Source organism: Setaria italica, chromosome IX (genome assembly GCF_000263155.2).
Source record: "Setaria italica strain Yugu1 chromosome IX, Setaria_italica_v2.0, whole genome shotgun sequence".
Taxonomy (NCBI): Eukaryota; Viridiplantae; Streptophyta; class Magnoliopsida; order Poales; family Poaceae; genus Setaria; species Setaria italica.
The window spans coordinates 1,207,519-1,230,878 of NC_028458.1; the positions used below are offsets into that span (position 1 = coordinate 1,207,519).

The 23,360-nt window shown below is 47.0% G+C and overlaps 4 protein-coding genes across 5 annotated transcripts; 2 read left to right on the forward strand and 2 right to left on the reverse strand.

Annotated features, from left to right (window-relative positions):
* The first annotated feature begins 389 nt into the window (after positions 1-389).
* On the forward strand, positions 390-3,088 carry LOC101758231 (guanine deaminase). The gene is made up of 5 exons (XM_004981093.3): positions 390-568; positions 1,594-1,653; positions 1,818-2,008; positions 2,542-2,646; positions 2,729-3,088. Exons 1-5 carry the CDS (start codon positions 553-555, stop codon positions 2,915-2,917), a joined length of 561 nt encoding a protein of 186 aa, XP_004981150.1. The 5' UTR covers positions 390-552; the 3' UTR covers positions 2,918-3,088.
* Positions 3,089-4,019: 931 nt separating this feature from the next.
* LOC101758638 (probable polygalacturonase) lies at positions 4,020-8,108 on the reverse strand. 2 transcript variants are annotated; one of them, XM_012843002.2, is made up of 7 exons: positions 7,695-8,108; positions 7,425-7,597; positions 6,247-6,564; positions 5,879-5,999; positions 5,614-5,788; positions 5,447-5,517; positions 4,020-4,997 (listed from the first exon to the last, which is right to left on the reverse strand). In XM_012843002.2, exons 2-7 carry the CDS (start codon positions 7,440-7,442, stop codon positions 4,273-4,275), a joined length of 1,428 nt encoding a protein of 475 aa, XP_012698456.1. In that variant the 5' UTR covers positions 7,443-7,597; positions 7,695-8,108; the 3' UTR covers positions 4,020-4,272. The 2 variants fall into 2 exon arrangements, with proteins under 2 accessions (XP_012698456.1, XP_012698457.1); XM_012843003.2 differs by having other exon boundaries at positions 7,673-8,108.
* Positions 8,109-11,937: 3,829 nt separating this feature from the next.
* On the forward strand, positions 11,938-14,755 carry LOC101759045 (probable RNA 3'-terminal phosphate cyclase-like protein). Its single transcript, XM_004981094.3, has 6 exons — positions 11,938-12,244; positions 12,352-12,501; positions 13,008-13,189; positions 13,268-13,443; positions 13,565-13,775; positions 14,222-14,755. Exons 1-6 carry the CDS (start codon positions 12,040-12,042, stop codon positions 14,429-14,431), a joined length of 1,134 nt encoding a protein of 377 aa, XP_004981151.1. The 5' UTR covers positions 11,938-12,039; the 3' UTR covers positions 14,432-14,755.
* Positions 14,756-15,253: 498 nt separating this feature from the next.
* On the reverse strand, positions 15,254-17,920 carry LOC101759448 (transcriptional regulatory protein AlgP). Its single transcript, XM_004981095.3, has 4 exons — positions 17,655-17,920; positions 16,072-17,487; positions 15,945-15,981; positions 15,254-15,809 (listed from the first exon to the last, which is right to left on the reverse strand). The coding sequence occupies exons 1-4, from the start codon at positions 17,728-17,730 to the stop codon at positions 15,524-15,526; spliced, it is 1,815 nt and encodes a 604-aa protein (XP_004981152.1). The 5' UTR covers positions 17,731-17,920; the 3' UTR covers positions 15,254-15,523.
* Positions 17,921-23,360: the final 5,440 nt, after the last annotated feature.

The window sequence follows — 23,360 nt, forward strand, 5'->3', positions numbered from 1 at the left end:
GAGAGGCGTACAGCAAAAGCGCCCGTGATAACACACGCTACGGTCGTGGACCGGGTCCACCGGCAGCTCCAATGGCAAGCCTTGTACCCTTCCCCCCTCCCAGCCCGTTGCCTGCCAGCGTGCCGCGGCGTCGGCCGTCGGCGACTCGCCGGCTCGCCGCCTGCGCCGCACGCCCGAGCGGCGACTGCTCGGAGGCCTACAGCCACGAGCGCCCCCGGATCACGGAGGACGCGGTCCAGGCTCCACCACCCCGGTCGCGTCACCCTGGCGGCCCGCCACCACTTTCCCTTTCCGCTTTCCGTCCGCACAAAGGTCGCGGCGCGGGCCCCACTCATGTCCGGGTCCACGCGTAAGGGACTCGGCTCCTCCCGTATTTATACGCCAAGCAGGGGTCGCAGGCCACCCACGCAGACACGGCAGACCCGCCCGCGACGCATCTCTCCCTCTCTTCCTTCTCCGTCAGCCGAGCGGCATCCGCATCTGTGCCCCCGCAAAAGTTGCGGGAAATCTCGGTCGGCTTCGCTCCCGCTCCCGCTCCCGCACCCCGGCGCCATGGAGGAAGCCAAGGGTACGTCTGCCGCATGGTTGATGCTAGCTTGCTGGGCTAAGTTACGCGATTGCGGTTTCTTTGGGGCGTTGTGCTGAAGGAGGGAATTCGGGATCCAGGAAGTGTGGAAACCTTGGGTCACGGGCTGGTGTTGTCGATGAGCGTTGAGGGGATTTAGTCTTTGGTGGGAGGAGGGTGGATTCCGGGTTTCTGATTCTGGATGTGTCGTGATTGAAGCAGGAAGTTGCAAAATTGGTGTTTGCCGCGTGATGGGCCGGGGCTTGAGTCTTCCGGTGAAAAGAAAGAGTGGAATTTGAGAGGTTCCGCGAGCTTTTGTGGTATAATGGGGGCGTTCCTTCTTCTGTTCAGGCACTACTCTGTTCATCGGGGGGCTCAATTCTTCTTTTCTTGTCACCTAATACATGCTCAGCCTGAAAAATGCCTCTTTTCCACTCACTACGGTCAGCACACTTGCTTAGTCTTGTTATTTCTGTGTAGGATAATCATAATGTACTCGTTCTAGCAAACTATCATGCTGGTAAATGCGAAAAACAGAGCTCTACATTCACAAGTTCTGAATTGCAGTACCGGTAATGTAGCATAGGTTTTGCGTGGGACTATCTTTATGAGAACTTGTGTACCTGCACACTATTGACTCTTGAGCAGCTAAGCTAGCAGGGATTGCCTTGGTGTTCTCCCTTTCTGGTACAACCATACAATCTACCTCACCACCTGGTGATTGTACAGTTTTGATCTGCCTCAGCAATAATATTTACTGTCAATTTGTTTTCCTGCTGTGGAATAGTGGAATGCCGTGCTAAAATAATCTGTGACTCTATATGCACCATTTTCCTTCGTGGCCTTGGTGTGTAGGTACTTACCTTCAAAATCATCTTGCCTGCTTGTGTAATAATCTGGTTGCTATTTCCGTCATTGACGGGCTGATGGCTGAATAGTATATTCTAGCTAGGAGTTGTTCCTTTTCGACTACACTAATTCTTAGTTAACTTAGATGGTTCATAAATCATTTTCTCACTTTATTGTAGTTGTGGAGTCGAAGGACGGAACCATCTCAGTTGCTTCTGCATTTGCTGGTCATCAGGAAGGTAACATTGTAGTTTCCTCATCAACTAGACTCTCTATTGAATGGCATGGCATGGCACTCACAGTTACAATCAATTAGATCTATGCATTCCTGCATTTATTGTACACTACCAATTTAGCACTTTCAGGAACTACCTGCTTACTTGAGCTTTGGTGCATCAAACAGCTGTACAGGACAGAGACCACAAGTTTTTATCAAAGGCAGTCGAAGAAGCATACCGAGGAGTTGACTGTGGAGACGGAGGCCCGTTTGGTGCAGTTGTTGTCCGCAATGATGAAGTTGTAGTTAGTTGTCATAACATGGTTTTGAAGCACACCGATCCAACCGCGCATGCTGAAGTAACAGCAATAAGAGAGGTAGGGTGCTCTAATTCAGGCCTCAAAATCCAAATATGAGGACTGTTGACCCTCCAATTGGACTCCCCTTCTATGCTTTTGGTGTTAGCACCATGTTGTGCTTGTAGTAAGTTAAAAGCCACTCTTGTCAAAAAAATAAGTTAAAAGCCACGTTCACATACATACATTAAGTTTGCTGGACTCAAATTTAGTGGTAGTAACTTAGATGACTCTGCTGTTGAATCAGTTAAAGCAAAACAAATTGATAGCTGAAAATTGTGTAGATTCCTGTGAAAAGTTACCAAAGTGATAGGTCAAAGACTAGTTCACAAAAAAACAAATCACAGTAGATCGTATAGACAATTAGATGTACAAGTATAACAGATGTTTTCAAGATCACTGGATAAAAAACGACAATGTCAGGTCTGCCTGAGCCTTACTTCTGTGACCATACAATGCTTTCATAGTGCTTGTTGCATTATTCATTTGTTTCTTTGTATAGCTTGGATAATCCGATATCCTTCTCATATAAAAATGTTTCTTTTGTATGCTAGGCTTGCAAAAAGCTTGGAAAAATTGAGCTGTCGGATTGTGAAATTTACGCGTCCTGTGAACCATGCCCAATGTGTTTTGGTGCTGTTCATCTTTCCCGGATTAAGGTCTGTTTCTTTTCTTGTTCTTCATATGTTAGAATAGTTAGTAAATTACTAATTAATAATCTTGTTCCATGCTGTACTGCAGAGGCTGGTGTATGGAGCCAAGGCTGAAGCTGCTATTGCCATTGGGTTTGATGATTTCATTGCTGATGCTCTCAGAGGAACTGGGTACTACCAGAAGTCCAACATGGAAATAAAGCAGGCAGATGGAAATGGAGCCCTGATTGCGGAACAAGTCTTTGAGAAGACTAAAGAGAAGTTCCAAATGTACTGATAAATTATTGGTTGATTTAACATTCCGATAGGCCTCTGATGCTCAAAATGAATAATGCAACTTTCGGTATCATGTCATTTGTGGGCCGTGAAACTGTCAATTTGAATATATTTGATTTCTCATTGTGCTTCGATTTCTGACAAGCAAGAACTCTGTCATTCCTTGTCCTTATTCACTGAGCAATTCATTTTTAATTTAGTTGATTGCGTTTGTCAAGATTTTACTTGATTGAGTTGTTTCATTGGGCACATTGCCATTCCCATGGAAATGAACATAGGAACTTTAACGAGTTCTGTTAAAATGGTTTGCCAGCTTGCTCCTGGAATTTTCTTCGGTTTCTGATTTTTTTCTAAGCTTTTCTCCAATACTTAAAATCATGCATTACTTGCCATTGTTTGCTACTAAAAGCACATGGTGGCGTGTTGTTCATACTGGAAAAAGATTTATTTTCTTGTATCTTTTAATCTACATCTGAAATGTAAATTAGTTTTGCCTTTATGTTCGCAACGAGACTCTGAAGCATGCATACCACATTCACATATAGAAAATGGAAACAAATCTGGCAAGGTACCAGTCAACTGAAGTCCTTTTGCAGAAATAGCAAGCACATCTTACCTATACTTATGTCTTCCGCCTGCGTACTCTTGAAAAAAAACAGAGATAAAGCAGGCAGATGGAAATGGATCCCCTGATCGCTGAACAAGTATTTGAGAAGACTAAATAGAAGTTCCAAATATACTGATACAAGGAAATAATACTTGACAGGATAATCTAACGTTGTGATAGCCCTCTGATCAAAAAGAATAAGACTACTGGTATTTGTGATGAGCCACCTGTCAATTTGAATACATTGGATTTCTCTATGCTTCCATTTCCGACAAACAAGAAACTGGAATCATTGTTCAGTTAACGATCAATTTATAATTTACCTGATGATTGTCTTCCTAACTCACACTGTATATTTTGCTAGATCGTGAGATATTTCCTTTGGGCGCATTGCTGTTCCCACAAAAATGAACACAAAACTATGACAATCATGCATTCGCTGCCACGATACTCAGTGTGCATAAAAACTCCCTGGTCCTAAGTTGATCGTAGAAGATAAATTTATTGCATCTTTTCTAACTTAATATTAAAAAATAAGGCTCTGAAACGTACCGATCACATTCACATATCAAAAATGGTAACAAAACAGGCAAGCTGCACCAACAGTCATCTCATCTCGACAGATATATACAAGGACCAAGCAGCACTCTAAGCACAAATAATCGCAAGAATCAGATATACATGACTAACAGGACTCATCACAGGAAGGAAATCCCTTCGCAACGATAGCAAGCACATCTCTACCTACACTAAAATGAAGCCAACTTCAGAAAAGGACTTAGAAATTGGCTGGTGCTCGACTTATGTCTTGGTGCCTGCACACGCATTGCTGAAGAAGTGCTGCCATCATAGCAAACTGGCGTCTGCCTACAGTTGCTTCTAAGCTGTTCGCATGATTCTGGGATCACGGAGTTTGAATACCCTTCAATAAGCGAACAATTCCATGGATGTAGAGATTGCACACTGAGGGAAACATTGGACAGGCAAATGCTGCTGAAGTTATCCCCCTGAATTCCCTCCAATATGCCAGCAACACCAATGTTGATACCAACAACATCCTTAATTGTAATATTGCTTATCATGGGGAGAGCATTCCTGTCATATTTGTCATCAGGATGTTCACCATAATTTCCAGTGATCCTGATGGCCATTGAAACGTTCTCCATGCTCACATCTGCTATGTACACATTCTTCACGTAGCCTCCACGCCCTGGGGCTGTCTTGATTCTGATCCCGTGCAAGGAGTTGACGATGCGGAGGCCCTCTGCCCGAACTTCTGATATGCCACCTGACATCTCACTTCCAAAGGCAATCCCTGCACCACCCCTTGTCTCTCCAGTGATGTTGCTTATGCTGATATTGGAGCTTGGTTGAGCAAGTGAAATGCCATACTCATCCCACCCGCTTTTAATGACAATAACATCATCACCATTTCTGACATAACAATGATTGATGCAGACATTCGTGGACGAGTCTGGATGGTTTGGAAATGTTTATTAGTACCATAGGTGCAAATATGATAAATGATTTTGCAGTGCCAAAATAAGTTGAAAACAAGCATATTTTTTGCATCAACCTCTTAACTACTGGTTTATAATAAATTTGGAGGACTTGGATAAATTCAAATTTCAAGCAAAGATCTCAGGTTTAATGCATATAGAAACTACCAGCCACATCCTATAATAGTTCGTGCTTATGTCATTTACTATCTTTAGTACTATGTGACAACAATCTGAAGACTAAAAATATGCTATCACTTCACTAAACAATAGCTTGCATATATTCAGCAATCTGTTTTTGGCAACAATAGTTTCCGAGTGCAGAGCTAAATGAAGAAAGGGAGCAAACATGTGGAACATTATAAATAAGAGGATAAAGTTAGACATAAAGGGAGTAGCAAATAATTAAAAAGTGTCATATTACCTGGATCAATGCCGTCAGTGTTCGGTGAATTCAAAGGCGCTAGGATTGTGACATGCTGGACAAGCACTTGGCTGTTTATTTAGCAAAAACACTCCAGATAATATAATTGTATTGTGAATGAATTCTTATGTTTTAATAGAAAGCAAGTGGCTATCTAGAAAACCAACCTGCAATATACAGGGTGGATATTCCAAAACGGCGAGTTCTTGAAGGTTAGATTAGATATGACAACATTGGTAGAGTACATCAACTCAACAAGATGTGGCCTAGTATAATTCAGTGTGTGGTTGTGGAACCAGCCCCACCAAGTAGCTCCTTGACCATCAATGGTACCATTAGCACCTGTTCAAGAGCACGGACAGTTAACGTACAGGAAAGCTAATTGAATAATATTTGAAGAAGACGGGTGATGCAACTACAGTAATTACTAACCAGTTATGATTACATCTGTCAGATGTGATCCAAAAATCAGACTCTGGTGCCTTTTTCCAGGAAGCTCTCTACCTCGCCCATAGGATGGAAGAGGATCAACAACTGGCCAATCAGATGAATCCTGAAGAAGTCAATGACTAACCAGTTATAGCAAAAGTATATTCGGCAGTAAAGTTGGTATTCAATGAGAAAACAAAAGATTTCTAAGCTTTTAAGGAAACTGATTTTTTTAGCATCATGCACATGGCTTTCCATTGTTCCCCAGAAGAAAATTTGATCACAATAAGATTCAGAAATATAAGTTTGTCTTATTCATGTGCATATCGTAATAAACAGAAGACTCAAGCAAAATCTGAAAGTCATCTCACCAGTGATCCAATTATTACTGCATCCTTATCCAGTGACAAAGTGAGGTGGCTGATAAGACCAAAACTCCCTGTTAGCCACTTTCCTGCAGGCACAAAGAGCTGTGCGCCACCCTTGTCCGCAAACGAATTGAGATAGAAGATTGCATTCTGGAATGCTTTTGTATTGAGAGTCACACCATCCCCAACGGCGCCAAATTCAGTTATTGTGACACTGTGAGGTCGATATACATTTGGCGACATTTCTTTGCAGTAAATGCCAGATACAGTGGACCATTGAGTCTCAACCACAGTTGTGAAAACCAGAAGGACTTGAAATAACTAGCAGAAACTCCAAACAAAAAATAAAATCAGTAGCCATCATGCATATCCTGCTAATAATTAGCACCGCCATTAAATAAAACAGATAACACACCGCCATTAACTAAAACCGATAACATGAAGAAATTTTCATCTGTGAACACACATAATAGTACAAATTGACCAGAATTATGCAGTTGAAAACAAAATTCTACTTGAATTTATTGGATTTATAGCATCAGAATGCTCCACGAAGCTGAACAGGGCCACCTCACTTACGGTAGCCTGCCTTCTCTCGTGTTATGTATTGATATATATTCTCCTCGCGATTGCATCCAAAATATAGTAGGCAATATGAACTGTTAGCTCAATGCCAGTGCAATACATTCATTAAAGGTGATTTGTGCAATTGTGGATCAAGGTGACACTAGGGATGATACTAACTTCGACTGCAGCATTCTGTCAATTATCCAGTTGAGGACGTAACATGATCCCGATATTGGAAAACAACATCTCAACCAAGTGATAGGGAAAACAGTAGGAACACGAGCCTCGAAATGTTGAGTTAGTGCAACATGACTAAATATGATGGACCATATGCCAATGCCACCAAAGGTCGAGCAGGAATGCAGGATCGATCCATCACGATACCACTACCTTAGGCCATTCGGCAATGCCGTTACATACGGAGAAAAAAAAAGGAAATCCCAACAACAAAGACACCTATAGCTCTCGGATCAACACCGGCATTCGGCAAGAGCAGAGAGGGCAATGGCGTTCTTGGACTCGCATCACCGGAACTCCCGCAACGACATCCATCCGTTCTCCCCCGAGAGATGAAGAAACCAGTACGAGAGTAAACAGTAGGAATTGGCACTCACAGATGCAGATCTCCTCATCTTCCCCGGCGTGATCTTTGCTCCTCGTCCGGAATCCGGAGGCCCTCCTCACTGCCCGCCTCCCCCACGCCTCTTAACTCCGGTCAAGACAAGAGACGGGCGCGCCTTTAATGCGGCACGCCGCCGTGCGTGGCCCGCCTGCGACTGCGCGAAAACTGCAACAACAACAACCAGCCCCATCAAGAAAGATAGAGAGAGAGCGAGAGAGAGGTGGGAAACAGTGGGCGTACGGATCAGGGGCGATCCACCCACCAGGAAAACTGGAAAAGTCGAAGCGCAGGTCGATCGCCAGACTGGGATCAACGACGCCCTCTCTTCTCCTCCCCTCGGCCCTCTCCTCCTGGCTCGCGGGGTGGGAGGGAGAGAGGGAGGGAGGAGAGGGTGGAAGAGAAGGGAGTAGCCGGGGTGGAGTGAGTGAGGGTGGGAGAGTGGGAGCAGAGTCGAGTGCAGGGGAAAAGGGGGCAGGGACCCAATCATGCCACGGTGTGCAGTGCAGGGGCGGCGTGGGCGGCTGACTCCATTGGGACCGGGGTGTGCCCCATCGCGGCAGTCCTGCTCTTGGACGGTGCTGCCGCTGGTGATGGTGGTGGAGGAGGAGGAGGAGGAGGAGGAGGACCGGGGCAGCAGAGCCTCCCCGCCGGGTCAAAGCAGAGCCGAGCCGCCGAACAGGGGAGGGGATGCCATATATCGCGGGCCGGTTTGTTGAGCCGGGAGGAGACGAGAAGAGGGGCGTGTGCGTCTGTCTGGTCTCCCCTCTCTGACCGTCTGGGCCCACAAACAGGGAGCCCAACCAAAGCCCATCCCATGCTGCCGTAGCCTGGGCTTCTGGTACGAAGGTGGGGCCCGCGCGTCAGTTTCTGCCGGGTGTGGTCCAACGGGCTGAGCGGGATGTGCGCCGCGTCAGCTCGGCAGCCAACAACCCTTGGGTTTGGTTGGTTGGTGAGCGGTGGTGATCAGGAATCCTCTCTCTGGATCCCAACGGCACCAGAGTCCAAAACGGCTCGCCAGCATCCGGCGTTGTTTTGCCGCCTGATTAGTGATTACGGCAACGGCTCGATCCTAAGAAATCTCCAGGCCAGACAAACTGTTCTTTGTGCTGTCCTTTTGTTGTGCGAGTGCTTTTTAGCAAGATGTTCAGGCTAAGGGGGTGTTTGGGAACACCGTGTTAAAGTTTAACACCTGTCACATCGGATGTTTGGATGCTACTTAGGAGTATTAAACATAGGCTAATTATAAAACTAATTGCACAGATGGAGTATAATTTGCGAGATGAATCTATTAAGTCTAATTAGTCCATGATTTGACAATGTGGTGCTACAGTAACCATTTGCTAATGATGGATTAATTAGGCTTAATAGATTCATCTCACCAATTAGCATAGGGTTCTGCAATTAGTTTTATAATTAGCTCATGTTTAGACCATTTAATTAGCATCCGAACATCCGATGTGACACTGTTAAAGTTTAGCACCTCGTATCCAAACACCCCCTAACTAGCTCGTCTGCGGTTTCTTGCAGCAATTGTTCTTTTCGACAGCTGGTAATTGGTGCTTTCCAATCATTCGTGACAGTGTCAGTGTCTGATCAGCTGCTGCTGCTGCTGTGGAGCGTAGCTGCCTTCTCTGACCTGGAGTGGAGGGCATGGCAATGAGCATCCTCAGCTAACAGGATTCGACACTAATAATTGACATCGCTGCCGTTACCTGGCAGAAGCCTGTGTCTCCTGCGTGTCGTTCCACATCTTCGTCGTCGTCCCCTGGTTCGTATGCAATGTGCAGTAGTGTATCTATACCATACGCGCACACGAAACCACTAGACCGTTCAGAAGAGAAAGGGACGGCAGATGCAGGTAGCACGCCTGCAATTTAATTGACTGCTTGTTTATCACAAAAATACAAGGGAGAGAGACAAAAATGTGCAAGTAGAACTTTGTCTAGTGTGTTTGTATGGACATGCTGCATCGCTGCAGGCAAAGGCAAACCTCACGTAGGAACAGTGAAAGATTCATGGGTCTTTGCCACCTTCTCGTTCTTGGCATTCCAACCGATGCCGTCCGGCACCCGTGTCGTCTCACATCGCAAAGGCAAACGAAAACAGATGCCTGCCCCTGTCTCTGATCCTCCAATTTCCAAGTCGATGTCTGACAGGCAGGCTCAAAAGGCGCTCATCTGACTGCCCAAGTGTTTGGATATACAGATTAGTAGGCAAATGCATGCCTGTGTCAAGCCAAAGGCTCTGAAACTTTTGCGATTGGAAGCAGCACCACCACCAGCTGAGCTGACCGGCAGGCAGCGGCAACGGCAGGGCCCCAGGGCGAGCGCACGCGGGCGTCTGAGGCAGGCGGAACCAGCCTTGCCGGCCGGCTGATTATAATTAAGCTGCGCATTGGCCATTATGCTAACAGCAAGGGTCCTTTTCCTGTGTACTCCAAAGTACTGCCGGTAATCAATCGGCATTAACGCATGCAGCAACAAAGTTAAGTACCAGTAGCCTTAAAGGTAAAGAGTTGTTAAATACTACAGCGAGGTTGACACTTTGTTAATGATGGAGATCAACAGTGAGAGATCTGGCATTATTGTAAACTTCTATCGTAAGAATTGTTGCCTGTCTGTGACCTACCTTGCAAGACTACACAACAGCAGACAAAGAGGTAGGCTCCACGGATTAACCAACATGATTGATTGCATGCATCTCGAAGTAATTGGAAAGATTAGGAGAAGGGCAATGATTGAAGTGGAAAGAAAGGTCTAGTGCGTGCATGGAGTATATTCAGCCGTTGGCCGATCATGTAGCATGGGCGGATCACAATTCCTTGTGGATGAGGCAACGGCACATGAAGCTCGATTTCAGATCTTGCCAAGAACGCTCGTCAAGTTTGGATTTTGTTCCGCAGGTATGGGTGCCGGCAGACAGGCAGCAGCAACCCACGCACTGAAATAGTCGCATTATTCATTCATTGTGCCTGGGAGGCGTTGGATTTCAGATCAAGGTAGAAGGGTTACGCAATCCCTGCATTCAGATGCTGAAAGAATCCAATGCAACCTGCAAGGAATGCTGTAGCCCCGTCTAATTCATTAGTAGGTCTAGCTCTTTTTCTCAGGTATCTTTGTCCTTCTGCATGTGTGAGTGTATTAGCTTGTGCATCTATGCATGTTACTACACTGAATCGGTTGAATTCCCTCTCTTTCTGCACCTGCACCGGCAAAATGCTACGGCCAATCAGCCATAGCAATGCTCCAATTATCTGCATGCATTTTCAGTGGTCACCAATGATTCTGAATTTATGATGCTAGGAGCTATCCTACTGCTATAGCCTATAGGATCAGGGGCACCTGCATGATATCTGTTTCCGCAGCAGCAGCTGCATGTGTTCGGAAAGATGTCAGCCCAAATGACAGGATCCAGAAAGAATTATATAACATGCCCAATCACAATCAGCTCATATGTTTGAGTCAAGATGGTAAAATAAATTGCTCTAGAGCTAGCCTCATGGACTGGTGCGATCTGCCTCACTGCCTGTGCGCGCTGTGCCGGGGCATTTGGAAGAGCAGAACATGAACAACCCATGTGAAGAAACATCAAAGTTACTGAATGCTGTACTGGGAACGGCTTGCGTGTGTTGCGAGGAAATGGCAAAAACGTACTCTGCCTGCAGATCACCAAATTCGCTATGCTTGCCGTGGTGCTGTGTAAGGGCCAGATGCTGTCAATCTACTCTTGCCATGTGCCATGAAGTTACTGCGTCCTCTTCTCTCTCTGTCTCTCTGGCTGGGGACTGTTGGAGCTGGAATGGTTGGAATCGGAATTCATAAAGTGCCATCCAATTACACACTGACTGAATCACTGAATGCCTTTGGCCCCATACCTCTGGGCTCTCTGGCTCGGGGTTTGCAGTTTGCTGGGGGAGAAAGAACACTGGAACATGGGAGGCGTCTGCGATATGGTAAGGTCCAAGCGCCCAGCCTCGGATCCATGCAGGCTCTGGCTGCTGAAAAGAGCAGTGTGTCTTCCATTTCCCGTGCCTTTCTGCAGAAGCAGGCGACTCGTGAGCAGCAATGCCACTTTAGTCTTTAGAATGTGATGTCTGAGATCCTGTACATTGGTAGTCCATATTGCCATGTAGCCAAAGTGCTGCTTGTACTAACTCGTAGTCATTATACCATGCTATACAAAAAAAGCACCAGTTCTACGTTTGGTAGCTGTATTTCTGATTTTTTTTTGTTTTTTTAAAAATCATACTAAATTCTAAATGATTTAGTATGATTTTATGTAGGTTGACTTCCAATGCAAATACGACATCGATCTCAAAATTCCCTTTCGAAAAACATCGATCTGAAAATTTCCCAGCGATTTTGGTCCATGTGCAGTTGGGCAGTTCATTGTCTTTGCGGGCCTGGGCTACATGGGCCATTAGTTAAGGCCCAGGAGGTTGCCTAGTTGGACTAATAATTCAGTCTCCGCGACCGTTCCTCCTCAATTCCCCAAGCTGCGGCCCAGCCTCGCCGGCGCGCGCAAAAACCCTAACCCTCCGCGCCTCCGCCTCCATCTCCGCCGCGCGACGGCAACCACCCGCGAGGAGCACAAAGGCCGGAGTCGAGATGGAGAGAAAAAAGAGCCGGCGCCTCTCCGGCAGCCGCCACCTCCGGCAGCGGCTGGTGCTGGCGACGCTCACCTCCACCACCATCACCATCGAGGACATTCGCTCCGGGGACGCCGCGCCGGGGCTCCGCCCTCACGAGGTCTCCCTCCTCCACCTCCTCGAAAAGATCTCCGACCGCCATGATATCGACATCAACGAGACAGGCATGGACTTCCTCCCACGAGCTTTGCTTGTGCTGTGCGGCCCGCCTTTGGGTTTTGACACGGGGTACCGATGCTTACGGTTCTGTGGTGCTTGTGTGCGTTTCCAGGAACAAAGGTGAGGTACCACCCGGGGAAGATTCTCGGGGGGAAGGGCCTTGAGCACGACTGCGGGGTGCACCGGGGGATCGGCTACTTCCTCGAGCCGCTCATACTGCTCGGCCTCTTCGCAAGGGTGCCCATATCGATTCGGCTCAAAGGTGAGCGCTTTGCTTGTTTGTGCTACTGTTCAAGTGTTAGGCCAAATGAATTGCCGTAAGGAATTTGGTGTGTGGTAATTTTCTTTCTGGATGAATTTATTTGAGTTTGTAGTTGATGCCGATGGAAGCAGTTCGTTGGGATTTCATTGAATTGGTTGAAATTTGGCTGGTTGTAAAATAATAAATTCACATATTATGGGTAATGTAGGAGACATCCCTATTTTCACCCAGGGGTCTTAATTACCACTGCTTAGCTTTCAATTCGCCTTTGACCATCAAATTAAGTGTGAATAACCCGTCCTCCTGTCTTTGAAACAAGGGGCGCTTTGTCAGGCTGTTGGTTGAGATCCTTGTGCTAATTCTTTTGGCACTTGGGGATGACCTGCTTAATGCTGTCAATTGTTAAAACAAATACTAGCCAATACTGCACATAATGACTTATCCTTTTCTCAAGGATGGCTATACCATCTATTATTTCAAAGTCTGAATTGGTGCCCTGCTTTTAGGAATCACTAATGATACAAAGGACCCTTCTGTGGATACTTTCCGGATGACAACCTTGCATATGCTCAAGCATTTTGGTGTTCCTCTGGAGGGTTTGGAGCTAAGGATTGATAGCCGAGGATCTCCTCCTCTTGGTGGTGGTGAAGTGTTTCTCCGGGTTCCCAATATAAATGGCACATTGACGGTGTGTTTCATTTTGATTTCCCATTGATTGTATGTCAATTCTCCTGACATTGACATCTGATGCTAAGTACCTTCACAGGCAGCAAACTGGGTTGATGAAGGTATGGTGAAGAGGATAAGGGGTGTTTCATTCTCTACCAGAGTATCTCCACAGATTGAAAACCGCATTATTTATGCTGCGCGTGGAATCTTCAATCGCTTCATTCCTGATGTTCATATATTCACTGATCATAGATCTGGTTCTGCTGGTGGGAGGTATTTTTCCAATCCTATTGAATATTGATAACAGCACTATTTCCTGAACCCTGATACCTCTTGTGACTCGGCAAGACAGCAATTTGCCACTTCTTTTAAACTTTTGTTCAACGTGTGGCAGGTCACCAGGCTATGGTGTATCATTAGTTGCTGAGACCACCACAGGCTGCCTGCTCTCTGTAGATGCCACTGTGAGTTATCCTAGTGTTGACGAAATGAATGAAGAATCTGAGAAGCCAGAGCTAATGTCTCCGGAGGATCTTGGTGTCCAAGCAGCATCAATGCTACTAGAAGAGGTGGCTCAAGGAGGGGTTGTTGACTCTACACATCAGGTCTGGGTTTTGATACATGTTTTCTCATTGATTCAGCATTTAATCAGCCTAGGTCTTCCTGATGGTTTACTTCTTGTTATATAGTACATACACACCTCTGTTATGCTTGACGACCACCAATATTTTGTTATGTGGTCGCTGAAGCTTAGATAGGTCTATGCAGCATTTGTTTGTTCTTTTGGCCAGTTTGTGTCTAGCAAAGCATCCTAAAGTTCTACATCTGGCCTGTTAATAATGGGATGTAGAAAACATTCTTGAACAATCTACTTTATTTCATAAATTGATGCCCACTCTTGAACTGACCGTGTGTACATTTATCATTTATGATTGATGTCATGACTGCTCGTCTTTAACTAATCTTATTTATCCTTGTCATTTTTCATGCATTAGAAATTTACAGAACAATTTGTTTGGTGATATAACATTTCTCTTGTAAATGCTTGCAGGGCCTCCTATTTATACTGTGTGCTTTGTGCCCACCTGATGTATCAAAGGTTCGTGTTGGACAGTTGACACCATATGGTATTGAAACGCTTCGAAACATCAGAGATTTTCTTGGTGTCAAGTTTGTTATCAGTCCTGATCCCAATTCGGAGACCGTTATTCTAAAATGTGTCGGAGCGGGAGTGACGAATCTTTCCCGGAAGATTCAATAAGCAACAGCATCATGAATCTCATCAAAGATTGAGGATGCAGCAAGAGGTTACTATGAGACTCTGTGTAACTGCAAAACAGTAATGAGTTATCCTAGCTTCTGCTGAATTTTTCGAGGTGCATGATAGGTCTTGCTCTCTGATGTAATTTTGATCTGAGCTGGTGGTGCTAGAATGGATTTGTCTGATCATAATTCCTGTACGCTCAACACATTTCTGTATCACATTGTTTTAGTCCAGTAACCGTTTCAGTTTCTATTTGCTGAGACATGCTGACAAATACGAATGAAAGAGATGCAAACGCCCGGAGGCAACATGTTGGTATTAGCATGCGAATTTGATTTGATTTTACTGTCCTGGGAATTCTGAATATCAGTAGGCAGGTAGCAATTAATTGTAGGAAGGAGACTTTTGGTCCCGGTTCCTCTAGGCCCGCCGGCACTGTCAGGGTTCAGTGGCGAACTGGCGATTACAGATTTACAGGCCACTCTTGTGGCATTGTAAAGTCCAGTGGGTAGCATCATGGAAGTGAGAATGCGAGATTAATCATGAGGAATCATGTCATTACGCCAGACCAAGCATGGTCCATAGACAAGGAACTTACCTACTACATGCGTGGCGAAGCACCATTCAGATTCAGATTCAGCTCATCCCAGCTCTACCGGAGCTTAGGGACGAGGCGTGTTGATACTGAGCTTTTGGGGACAGTTTCTCAGGAAAAAGCTCAGCTGACTTTGTCAGGTTTCAGCAAGAACAACATATTGACAGGCAACTCTTGTCTGATAAAAAAGGTCCATTGGTCAAGGCGCAGTGTCATGGACATGATGAAGCAAGAAAAGTATCAAGCGAGATCGATCATAATCATGCACTACACCAAGCATGGTCCATAGAGAAGGAACTCTATGCTGTATGTTCACCTACAACATGTACGGCCTAGCATCATTCAGATTCGGATTCAGCTCGGCCCATGTACACACACAAAACATCTAGTCTTCTCCCCTATGACTATGAATGCACTCGTCTGTACAGTGTACACAAGCTGAAAAAGAAAAAGAAAACAGCATGGAACTGTTTCAGCAGAACAAGATGGCAAGGCTACACTTTCTCCTTGACGAATGCAAAGGTGACCATCCAGATGAGGCAGAGGACCCAGCCGCAGGACAGGGGCGCCGCGCCGGCGGTCAAGCCCGTCGGGTTGTCGGAGCCGCCGTACATGGAGTTCCCGCCGGGGTTGTTGGCGTTCAGCACCGTCGAGCCGGATCCCCCGCCCACACCCCCTTGCCACCCCGGGCTGTAACCGGTGGGCACGGCGCCCGACATCCCTGGGGTGTAGCCGGTGGGCACGGTGCCTGTCGCTCCCGGGCTGTAACCGGCGCCGAAACTGCACAGGTTGATTGTATCGAGGATGGAATCAGACCATGTCACTTTGGCTCACTGCGGACTGCATCTATGCTGAGATGGTTTGGGTGATATGATTGTGCTGGTGGTGGCAGAAAGAAATTGTGTTAGCTCTTACCCTGATGATGATGTCTGGTACATGCAAGTTCCTGAACCTGCAATAAGATATACGAGTAATGAAATTGTTAGATGTGGCAGTGATTCATAGTTTTTAGTGCATCGTCGAAAAGAATGAAAAAAATTACTTGGGTTGACGTTGACGAGCATGCCGGCGCCTCCGAAGTCGCAGCTTGCCGGCGACGGGTTCTTTTGGAAGTAGCTGTTGAAGGCGTAGGAGGCGTGCGCCTGCAGGGTGTTGGGGTTGTAGCAGCTGCCCATGGGCTGGATGGCCGAGCAGTCGGCGCCGCCCATCCCGCACGCGTAATCGATCCCGTCTTGCATGGCGAGGTCCGTCAGCCCCGTCTTGGCGACGCACCACGTCTGCCCCGCCCCCGCCACGGCGGGCGCGCTCGGCTGCACCGTGCCGGGCATTGTCGCCGGCGGCTGGTACACCGGCGCCGTCGGTATGCCGCCCGCGCCGGCGGCGCCGCCCTGCTGCGGGTACGGGTACGTGGTCACCGGGTTGGTGACCGGCGACGTGCCCGGGAACTGCGTCGGCGTCGTCGCCGGGTTCGTCACGGGGGCCGCAGGGTTCGTGACGGGGCCCGGCATGGTCGGCGCGGTGACGGGGCTTGTGAAGGGGGTGGGAACCATTGATGGCGGCATCGTCGTCGGGTCGGGCATGGTGGCCGGCGTCGTCGGCTCGGGGTACAGTGGCGGGAGGTTGGGGTTCGTCGAGAACCCGTTGTCGCCCGGGTTGGTCGACGGCACGGTGACGAATCCTGGGGACATCGGATTCGACACCGGGTTCGTGGCCGGCACGGTCACCGGGTTGGTTACCGGCGTCGCGGCCGGGTTGGTGACCGGGGAGAACTCGTCGTGCGCTGTGGCTCTTGCCTCGCCGAGCTCGCGCCGGGGTGACGACACGTCCACCAGAACACCCAACAATCTCTTCTCCCGACTGATATCGCCGACCAGCTTGGCCATTGCCACCGCGCTTGGAGCCGCACGGCTCTTGAGGTGGAGCACGACGCCGGCGTCGGAGCCCAACAGAGCGGCGACATCAGCGACGGCCTCTTGGATCTCTGCAGCCACGGCAAGCTCACTGTTCGCTTCTGCCTCTATCTTCACCTGAACAAACGAGCCTGACCTCCTGACGGATTCCCTGATCTTACTCCACTGCTTCTTGTGGGCACGATCCTTGGCCATGATCCGTAGAGAAGACAGCATGAGCTCCGGCGAGACCCTGACGCTCTGTGCCAATCCGGCGGCACCGAGAGAAGCGTGAATCGACTGTAAGGTGCGCCGCAGCCTGCCGAGCTTCCTCTTGGTGGCCGTGACGACGATGTTGCTGATGTTGAGTTGCCGGTTGGGATCAAGAACTTCATTAACAAATGAGCCGGCAACATGCTCTGGCCTGCACGACTTCGGCCTGCACTCAAACGGCTTCAAGAAGAGGTAGGCATGCTGCTTCTCGGTGACCATGACTCTGCACTCAGTGATGACTGAGCTGGACGGTATCTTGACCTGTGTTGAATCATACGATAATTCCACAAATGCTCCTGAAAGGAAATGAAAAGAATTTTTTTTTTCAGGGAATGTAAATTTCATCAAGTATATACCAATTGCATCAATGGAACAGCATTATGCTGATCAGTAGCTACGTAAGTCACCGACAGATAAACGCTTTATAAAAAGGAAAGATCCAGAAACATAAAAGGGCACTGACCTGAACAGCAGATTGTTTCAAGGAGGAGGATACAACAGAAGAAGAATGTGAGAGCAAGAGGGCGAGTAGCTGCCATTGAAGAAGTGAGAGATCTTGGCAAGGGTGTGGCTGAGCTGAGCAGCCTGTGATGAGGGGATTGAGCTGGAGATGGCCAAATGGACAGTGGGGAAGGGGAGGGTAGGAGAAAGGAGCAATGCAATTTAAGTACAAGGGAGCAAAGGTTGTGTGACACAAAGTGGAAAGCATAAGCAATAGGGCAAAAGTGGCAAAGCGAATAACTATTGTATTAGATATGCAATGCATGCTCCTTTTTCACTTTGGAACAGGCAAACCAGCAAGCATTGCAGTGCACAAATCCTTTTCCATGCAGAGAAAATGTCTGGAGTAGGAGCGCTGTACCAAACTGTGTGTGTGAAATATTTTTTTTCTATGTTCCATCTTATTGGTAGTTCGGTCAGTTTTTTTTCTATGTTGATCTGCACTGCACTGATGTAAATACAGGGGTATCCTTTTCTGCTGCTTCATGATTCATGAAACTTGCTTATGAAGGCCGATATGCCATTTTCTTGAATTAAGAAGAAAAGCACGCGCGTACAAGCTGTTGAGTGTAAATTAACTGCACACTAGGTTCACCTGCAATCGCATTTTATTTCCATTTTTCTTTTTTGTGGACAAAAAGGCTCAGGTTCAGTCGTAAAGCGGCTTTCTCTGGTGACCATTACATATGTCTTGAGTTGACCCGCATATGGCCATGAGTTGCTGCACAACATGATCACATTGTCAAGAGCGTTCTTCTTATTGTCTGACAGGGTTTTGCACAGTCATTAGACTTGCCTTTTTAGAAGAAAAAAAAAACTGTACTATGAAAACACTAGGACAAGGAGCTTTTGGACCAATTGGGGCAGTGGCAGTGGGCAGCAAGCATGACCCTCCAAAAGGCTGCCGTTGGTTGCTCATGCCATGTGCGTTTCAAAGATCCCTAGTCTGGGCTCTGGAACAACCATTTGGGAGAAGGGGCAAGTTTGTGAGCAACTCGCTGCCGAATCCTTAGCTATGTTGTTATCACAGGCATTCAACATTTCAACTGGTACAGTGCAGGACCATGCTGGCATAGTGACATACTGACATGGCTTACCTTTGGAGAGGGAGGCAATGGTAATCTGCACACGTCATACGAATATATTCGATACTTCCTCGTCTGTATAAAGCCAGCAAGTATTACTAGTTACTCCTCCTCGCTATTACCTCCATTATTATCTAAAGAAAAATGAAAATCTTTAGCATGTATTAGAAAAAGGACTAATCTTTATCTATCAGAGTGGAGAAAAATCTGGGAAAAAGTTAAATCGTATGATTGGTTTAGTGACGCATCAATTTGAGGAGGAAAACGGGCCAGATTGCAGGGCATGGCTTTCTTTGCCTGCACCATCATTGGCCAGGAGGAAAAGATCGAAAAAGGCGGACATGAAGAGAAAAGATCGCAGAGATTTGGGATCGATGGATCGATTTTCAGGCTGGCGGTGTCTGGAATTGATACATCATGTAGCATCTTTGGCCACATTTGACTGCCATCTCACACATCACTCTTGACTTGAGCTAGAGCTATCTTCTTGCTCCTCTTTCTGCAAAAGGCCGGATAAGAGGTTGATATCCTCCTTTTAGTACTAGCAAGTAGCAATGCAATGTCAAGAGTCAAGTGTAAAGAAAGCCATCTGAGCCCAATGGCCACACCAGAGGACAGCACTTGCATTCCATTCCTTGATAGAATAGGTAATCTATGACTACTTTCCATCCTTTTGATTGATCTTTTTTCATCTGCCAAAATGTTCATATTCGGACCAAAAAGAAACTACTCTTCCATTGCGCTACCGTGACACGGTTTGTGATGCTATGACCATAAGTTTCTGTAAAGGGTATTGACCTAAAAATAGGTCATTGTTGTGAGCATATTTGCTGCACTTTGTACATGTAAACCCTCTACATCTCTTTCTTGACAGACTAAAGGAAATGAAGCGGCCAAGCAGGTGATGATCTGAGGGAGGCGATGCTTTTTTGCAAGGAAAACAACGGCGCTTCAAGCGGCTTTAATTAGTTTTTATCATCGAGCGCTAGGTGCATTATGAGCGTATGAACAAGTTGAAGCAGATCAAATTAAAGCTGGACCGGATTAACCGTAATTAAATCGATCGTGGGCATCTGCTTTTATGTGCGTATATACAATTAGAATACGGGCACGCACGCGAAATGTGGACGTACGCATAGCCCTATACAAAAAGTGTGATCTGCAGCCTTTAATTCCCCTGTTATTTCTCTGAAACTTGGTGGTTTGCTGAGATGAACTGATGTTTTTTTTTTCTTTTCAGATACAAGCTGTTACTTGTTGTATATGATAATTGTGGTCTGATGGATCCTTAAGAAAAATGCCTGAAACTGTATCTAAAATGTACGCGTAAGAACTGTTGCAAAGTTAGCAAATAGCCGCACGCAGTTGGTAACACGAATTCAAAGAGCCAACCAATGATCGATCGACCGATGGCATGCGAATTCGATATGACCCTACTGCATTGTTTCGAGCGGGTGTATCTGCTGACTTGTCTGATTGAAGATTGGCTGGACGGTCTGGATTATTCTTGGCAAGCAAATAAAGCAGGGTGCAGCTGGGTTGATGGCTTTGCTTAGCAGCTAAGAAGGCCGAGCGCGCAAGTGTGGTTTGCTGGGCCACCATGGCCACGGATGATCCAATGGATGGACGGGTCGATGGATTAAACAATGGCGTGCCGACGGCGGCCATGCAATATTATGCAGCAGCGGGAAATAAAGGCGGCACGCGCACACGTCGGTCCGACTCGGACGCTCGACCTCGCTCTCGCGACAAAGGCGGCTGACGGCGGCGATGGGCCCGCGCGCTTTGTTCACCACCTGCACGAGCACGAGCACGAGCACCGGCGAGGCAGCGAATCGGATCGGAGGAACATTCGGCCAGTCGTACGCCAGTGGCTCAGGGGGAGGATAGGTGGTGGGAGGTCACGTGAGTGACGTGCTCCTGCCTCGTGCGCGCATGGGAGATGATGCCTCGGATCCGATGCCGGCTGTTTGCTGCTGGTTGTTCATGTTTGTTTGTTTTTTGAAAAGCTTCCTGGTTGTTCATGTTCTTGTTCTTCGTCGGCCGGCTACTGTCCGCACGCGTGCAGCATGCATGCATGCTGCCGTCGCGTGGTTTCGTTCTGCGCATGGACCCAAGCAAATGGGCTCAATGTCGATGATGAGCCGCGTTGCTGCTGCTTATGCTGCATGGGCCGTGGCCCAAGAAGGATGGCCGAAAATGAAAGCTCAGGTGAGAGGAGGGAGGAGGAGGACTGCCCTTTCTGTTGTTCTGAATCGTCAAAGCGCACGTGAGGAATGGACGACACCATCTTCTTCTTTCTTCAATCGACGACACATCCAGCATTTTTCTCTGATGAAAAAGTGAAAGCATGGATAGGAGGAGACATATGCCTCTGCGTTGCATTATTGTACGCGATCGAATGGCATATATCTCTCTTTGGTCCTGAGAAATGGACGGGTCCTGAAAAACAAAAAACAGAGAGAGAGAGAGAGGCCTGCTGCTATGTTCTAGTGGACACGGATCGCGTTCGTGGCATGTGTTGGTGTCGCTGGAATGAATCAACGCACGCACGGCACGCACCGCACTGAGTTAAAAGTCCGCAAGAACGATGGGCCGTCGTCGCAAGCTGATAGCAAGGAAAGCAACTGATCGAACAGCACCCCGAACTGAAGGGAGGACCATCAGCTGCTGCTGCTGCTGCTGCTCGGTTCGATCCCCACCCGGCCCGATCGATCGCGACCATGCCGATGCTCGCCGGACGCCGGCGATCGGGATCGCAGTCGCGCTGATCTGTCGCCCTCCATCCCCTCCTCTCCTCGTGGTCCAGCTCCAAGAGCCGAGACCACACCCATCGTCGTCCTAGCTAGAGCTACCTTCTCATGGAAGAAAAAAATTTACTAACCGCCGGCCGTCAACGTAGACCGCGCAGCGCACACTCAGGCCACAACTTCCCTTCCAGCTAGGCCCTGTTGTTGCCCAATTTTGGAGTGCCAAAATCACTGTGCCAGCACTATAGCACACTGTAGCGTTTCGTTTGTATTTGTGAATTATTGTCCAAACATTGACTTATTAGGCTTAAAAGATTCGTCTCGTAAAGTACAGCAAAACTGTGCAATTAGTTTTTAATTTCGTCTGCATTTAGTACTCCATGCATGTACCGCAAGTTTGATGTGATGGGGAATCTTCTTTTTTATAGTGACAAAGTTGGAATTTGGGGGCCCTAATAAGCTTAGTCCCTCTCCACAAATTTAGTCGTATATATTCACGACTAAATTTTGTCGCATGTACGTACGGCGTTGCATTGAGTAACCTCTTGGTCAAAGTAGAGCCTAAGATGTGGTCAAAGTAGCGCAAGGGTTGGCAAATGCGAATTTATTAAGACGTGTGGAGCATAGAGCTAAAAAAACTACAGCAAGAACCAAACAACTCGCAAGATTTGCCTCTTTTTTTTTGTTTCTGCTACATGCACTATCAGAGTTTATAAAGTTAAAATTTTGCGGGTGACAGTGGACATCGTAGCTTATGATAAAAATGCGTTATGAATTATTTGTTATTATTTTTATAGACTAGGGCATCTAAACTAAAATTAATCCTTGGAAATAAAATTACATGAAAAATACATTATTTTGAAAGATAAATTTTATTAAGGGTGTAAATTGAACATGTAGCTGTGTGGGAGTATCTAGACTTTTGGCCGTACTTGAAGGAGTAATTTGGAGTTTTTCTTTTTCTATTCAATATGAACGAGTACAGATTATCTTGCCTCAATTATCTCCAGTCGGCCCTACCATGTCACATGCATGATTTGCCTTTTCTGAACATGGAGGGCATGTGAGCTATATACGCCAGTGAGCTTCTGTTCCATTTCCTCCGGTCTTAGTCTTATGCTTTTATACATGCACCGAATTAAGCGTATATACCTGGACTCGTCGGCTATATATCATACGAAAACTGCAGCAACGTATACCATTATCACCGCCCTATGCATCAACCAATCATGCGACGAATGATGATGATCTGATGTGATTTGACGCGGGGGCATGCAGCTGGATGCTGGATGCAGTAGCAGCAATCATCTGGTCGCCGTGGCGTGCGACAGCGAGACTGGAATCACGGATCTCCCCAACGTCTAGCCCTGTCCGAGGACGACGACTAAGGCGGTGCTCGATACCATGTGCTAAATTTTAACGGTGTCATATTGGATGCTCGGATGCTAATTAGGAGAACTAAGCATGAGCTAATTATAAAACTAATTGTACAGATGGAGTCTAATTCGCGAGACGAATCTATTAAGCCTAATTAATCCATCATTAGCAAATGGTTACTGCAGCACCACATTGTCAAATCATAGACTAACTAGGTTTAATAGATTTGTCTCGCGAATTAGACTCCACTGTGCAATTAGTTTTGTAATCAGTCTATATTTAATACTTCTAATTAGTATCCAGCATCCGACGTGATGGGTGCTAAACTTTAGCGGCTGGAGTCAACGTGGCGATGAATCGGCAACGGGCGGCCAACGGCAACAACGCCTGGCGCTAACCTAACCGGTCCGCTGTACGTACGACACACACGAGACGGGATTAAGCGTGCAATCATGT

What these genes read in the sequence shown, in the direction of transcription:
- LOC101758231 (XM_004981093.3), top strand. An exon ending in AAGTAACAGCAATAAGAGAG is followed by an intron (nt 2,009 to 2,541) that starts GTAGGGTGCTCT and finishes TTTGTATGCTAG; the next exon opens with GCTTGCAAAAAGCTTGGAAA. An exon ending in TTCATCTTTCCCGGATTAAG is followed by an intron (nt 2,647 to 2,728) that starts GTCTGTTTCTTT and finishes GCTGTACTGCAG; the next exon opens with AGGCTGGTGTATGGAGCCAA.
- LOC101758638 (XM_012843002.2), bottom strand. An exon ending in CAGTAATAATTGGATCACTG is followed by an intron (nt 6,000 to 6,246) that starts GTGAGATGACTT and finishes TGACTTCTTCAG; the next exon opens with GATTCATCTGATTGGCCAGT. An exon ending in ATCCACCCTGTATATTGCAG is followed by an intron (nt 5,518 to 5,613) that starts GTTGGTTTTCTA and finishes CTAAATAAACAG; the next exon opens with CCAAGTGCTTGTCCAGCATG.
- LOC101759448 (XM_004981095.3), bottom strand. Translation starts at nt 17,730, where the DNA reads ATGGCAGCTACTCGCCCTCTTGCTCTCACATTCTTCTTCTGTTGTATC. An exon ending in GCTCGTCAACGTCAACCCAA is followed by an intron (nt 15,982 to 16,071) that starts GTAATTTTTTTC and finishes ATCTTATTGCAG; the next exon opens with GTTCAGGAACTTGCATGTAC. An exon ending in TACCAGACATCATCATCAGG is followed by an intron (nt 15,810 to 15,944) that starts GTAAGAGCTAAC and finishes CAACCTGTGCAG; the next exon opens with TTTCGGCGCCGGTTACAGCC.
- LOC101759045 (XM_004981094.3), top strand. Translation starts at nt 12,040, where the DNA reads ATGGAGAGAAAAAAGAGCCGGCGCCTCTCCGGCAGCCGCCACCTCCGG. An exon ending in CATATCGATTCGGCTCAAAG is followed by an intron (nt 12,502 to 13,007) that starts GTGAGCGCTTTG and finishes CCCTGCTTTTAG; the next exon opens with GAATCACTAATGATACAAAG. An exon ending in ATATAAATGGCACATTGACG is followed by an intron (nt 13,190 to 13,267) that starts GTGTGTTTCATT and finishes GTACCTTCACAG; the next exon opens with GCAGCAAACTGGGTTGATGA.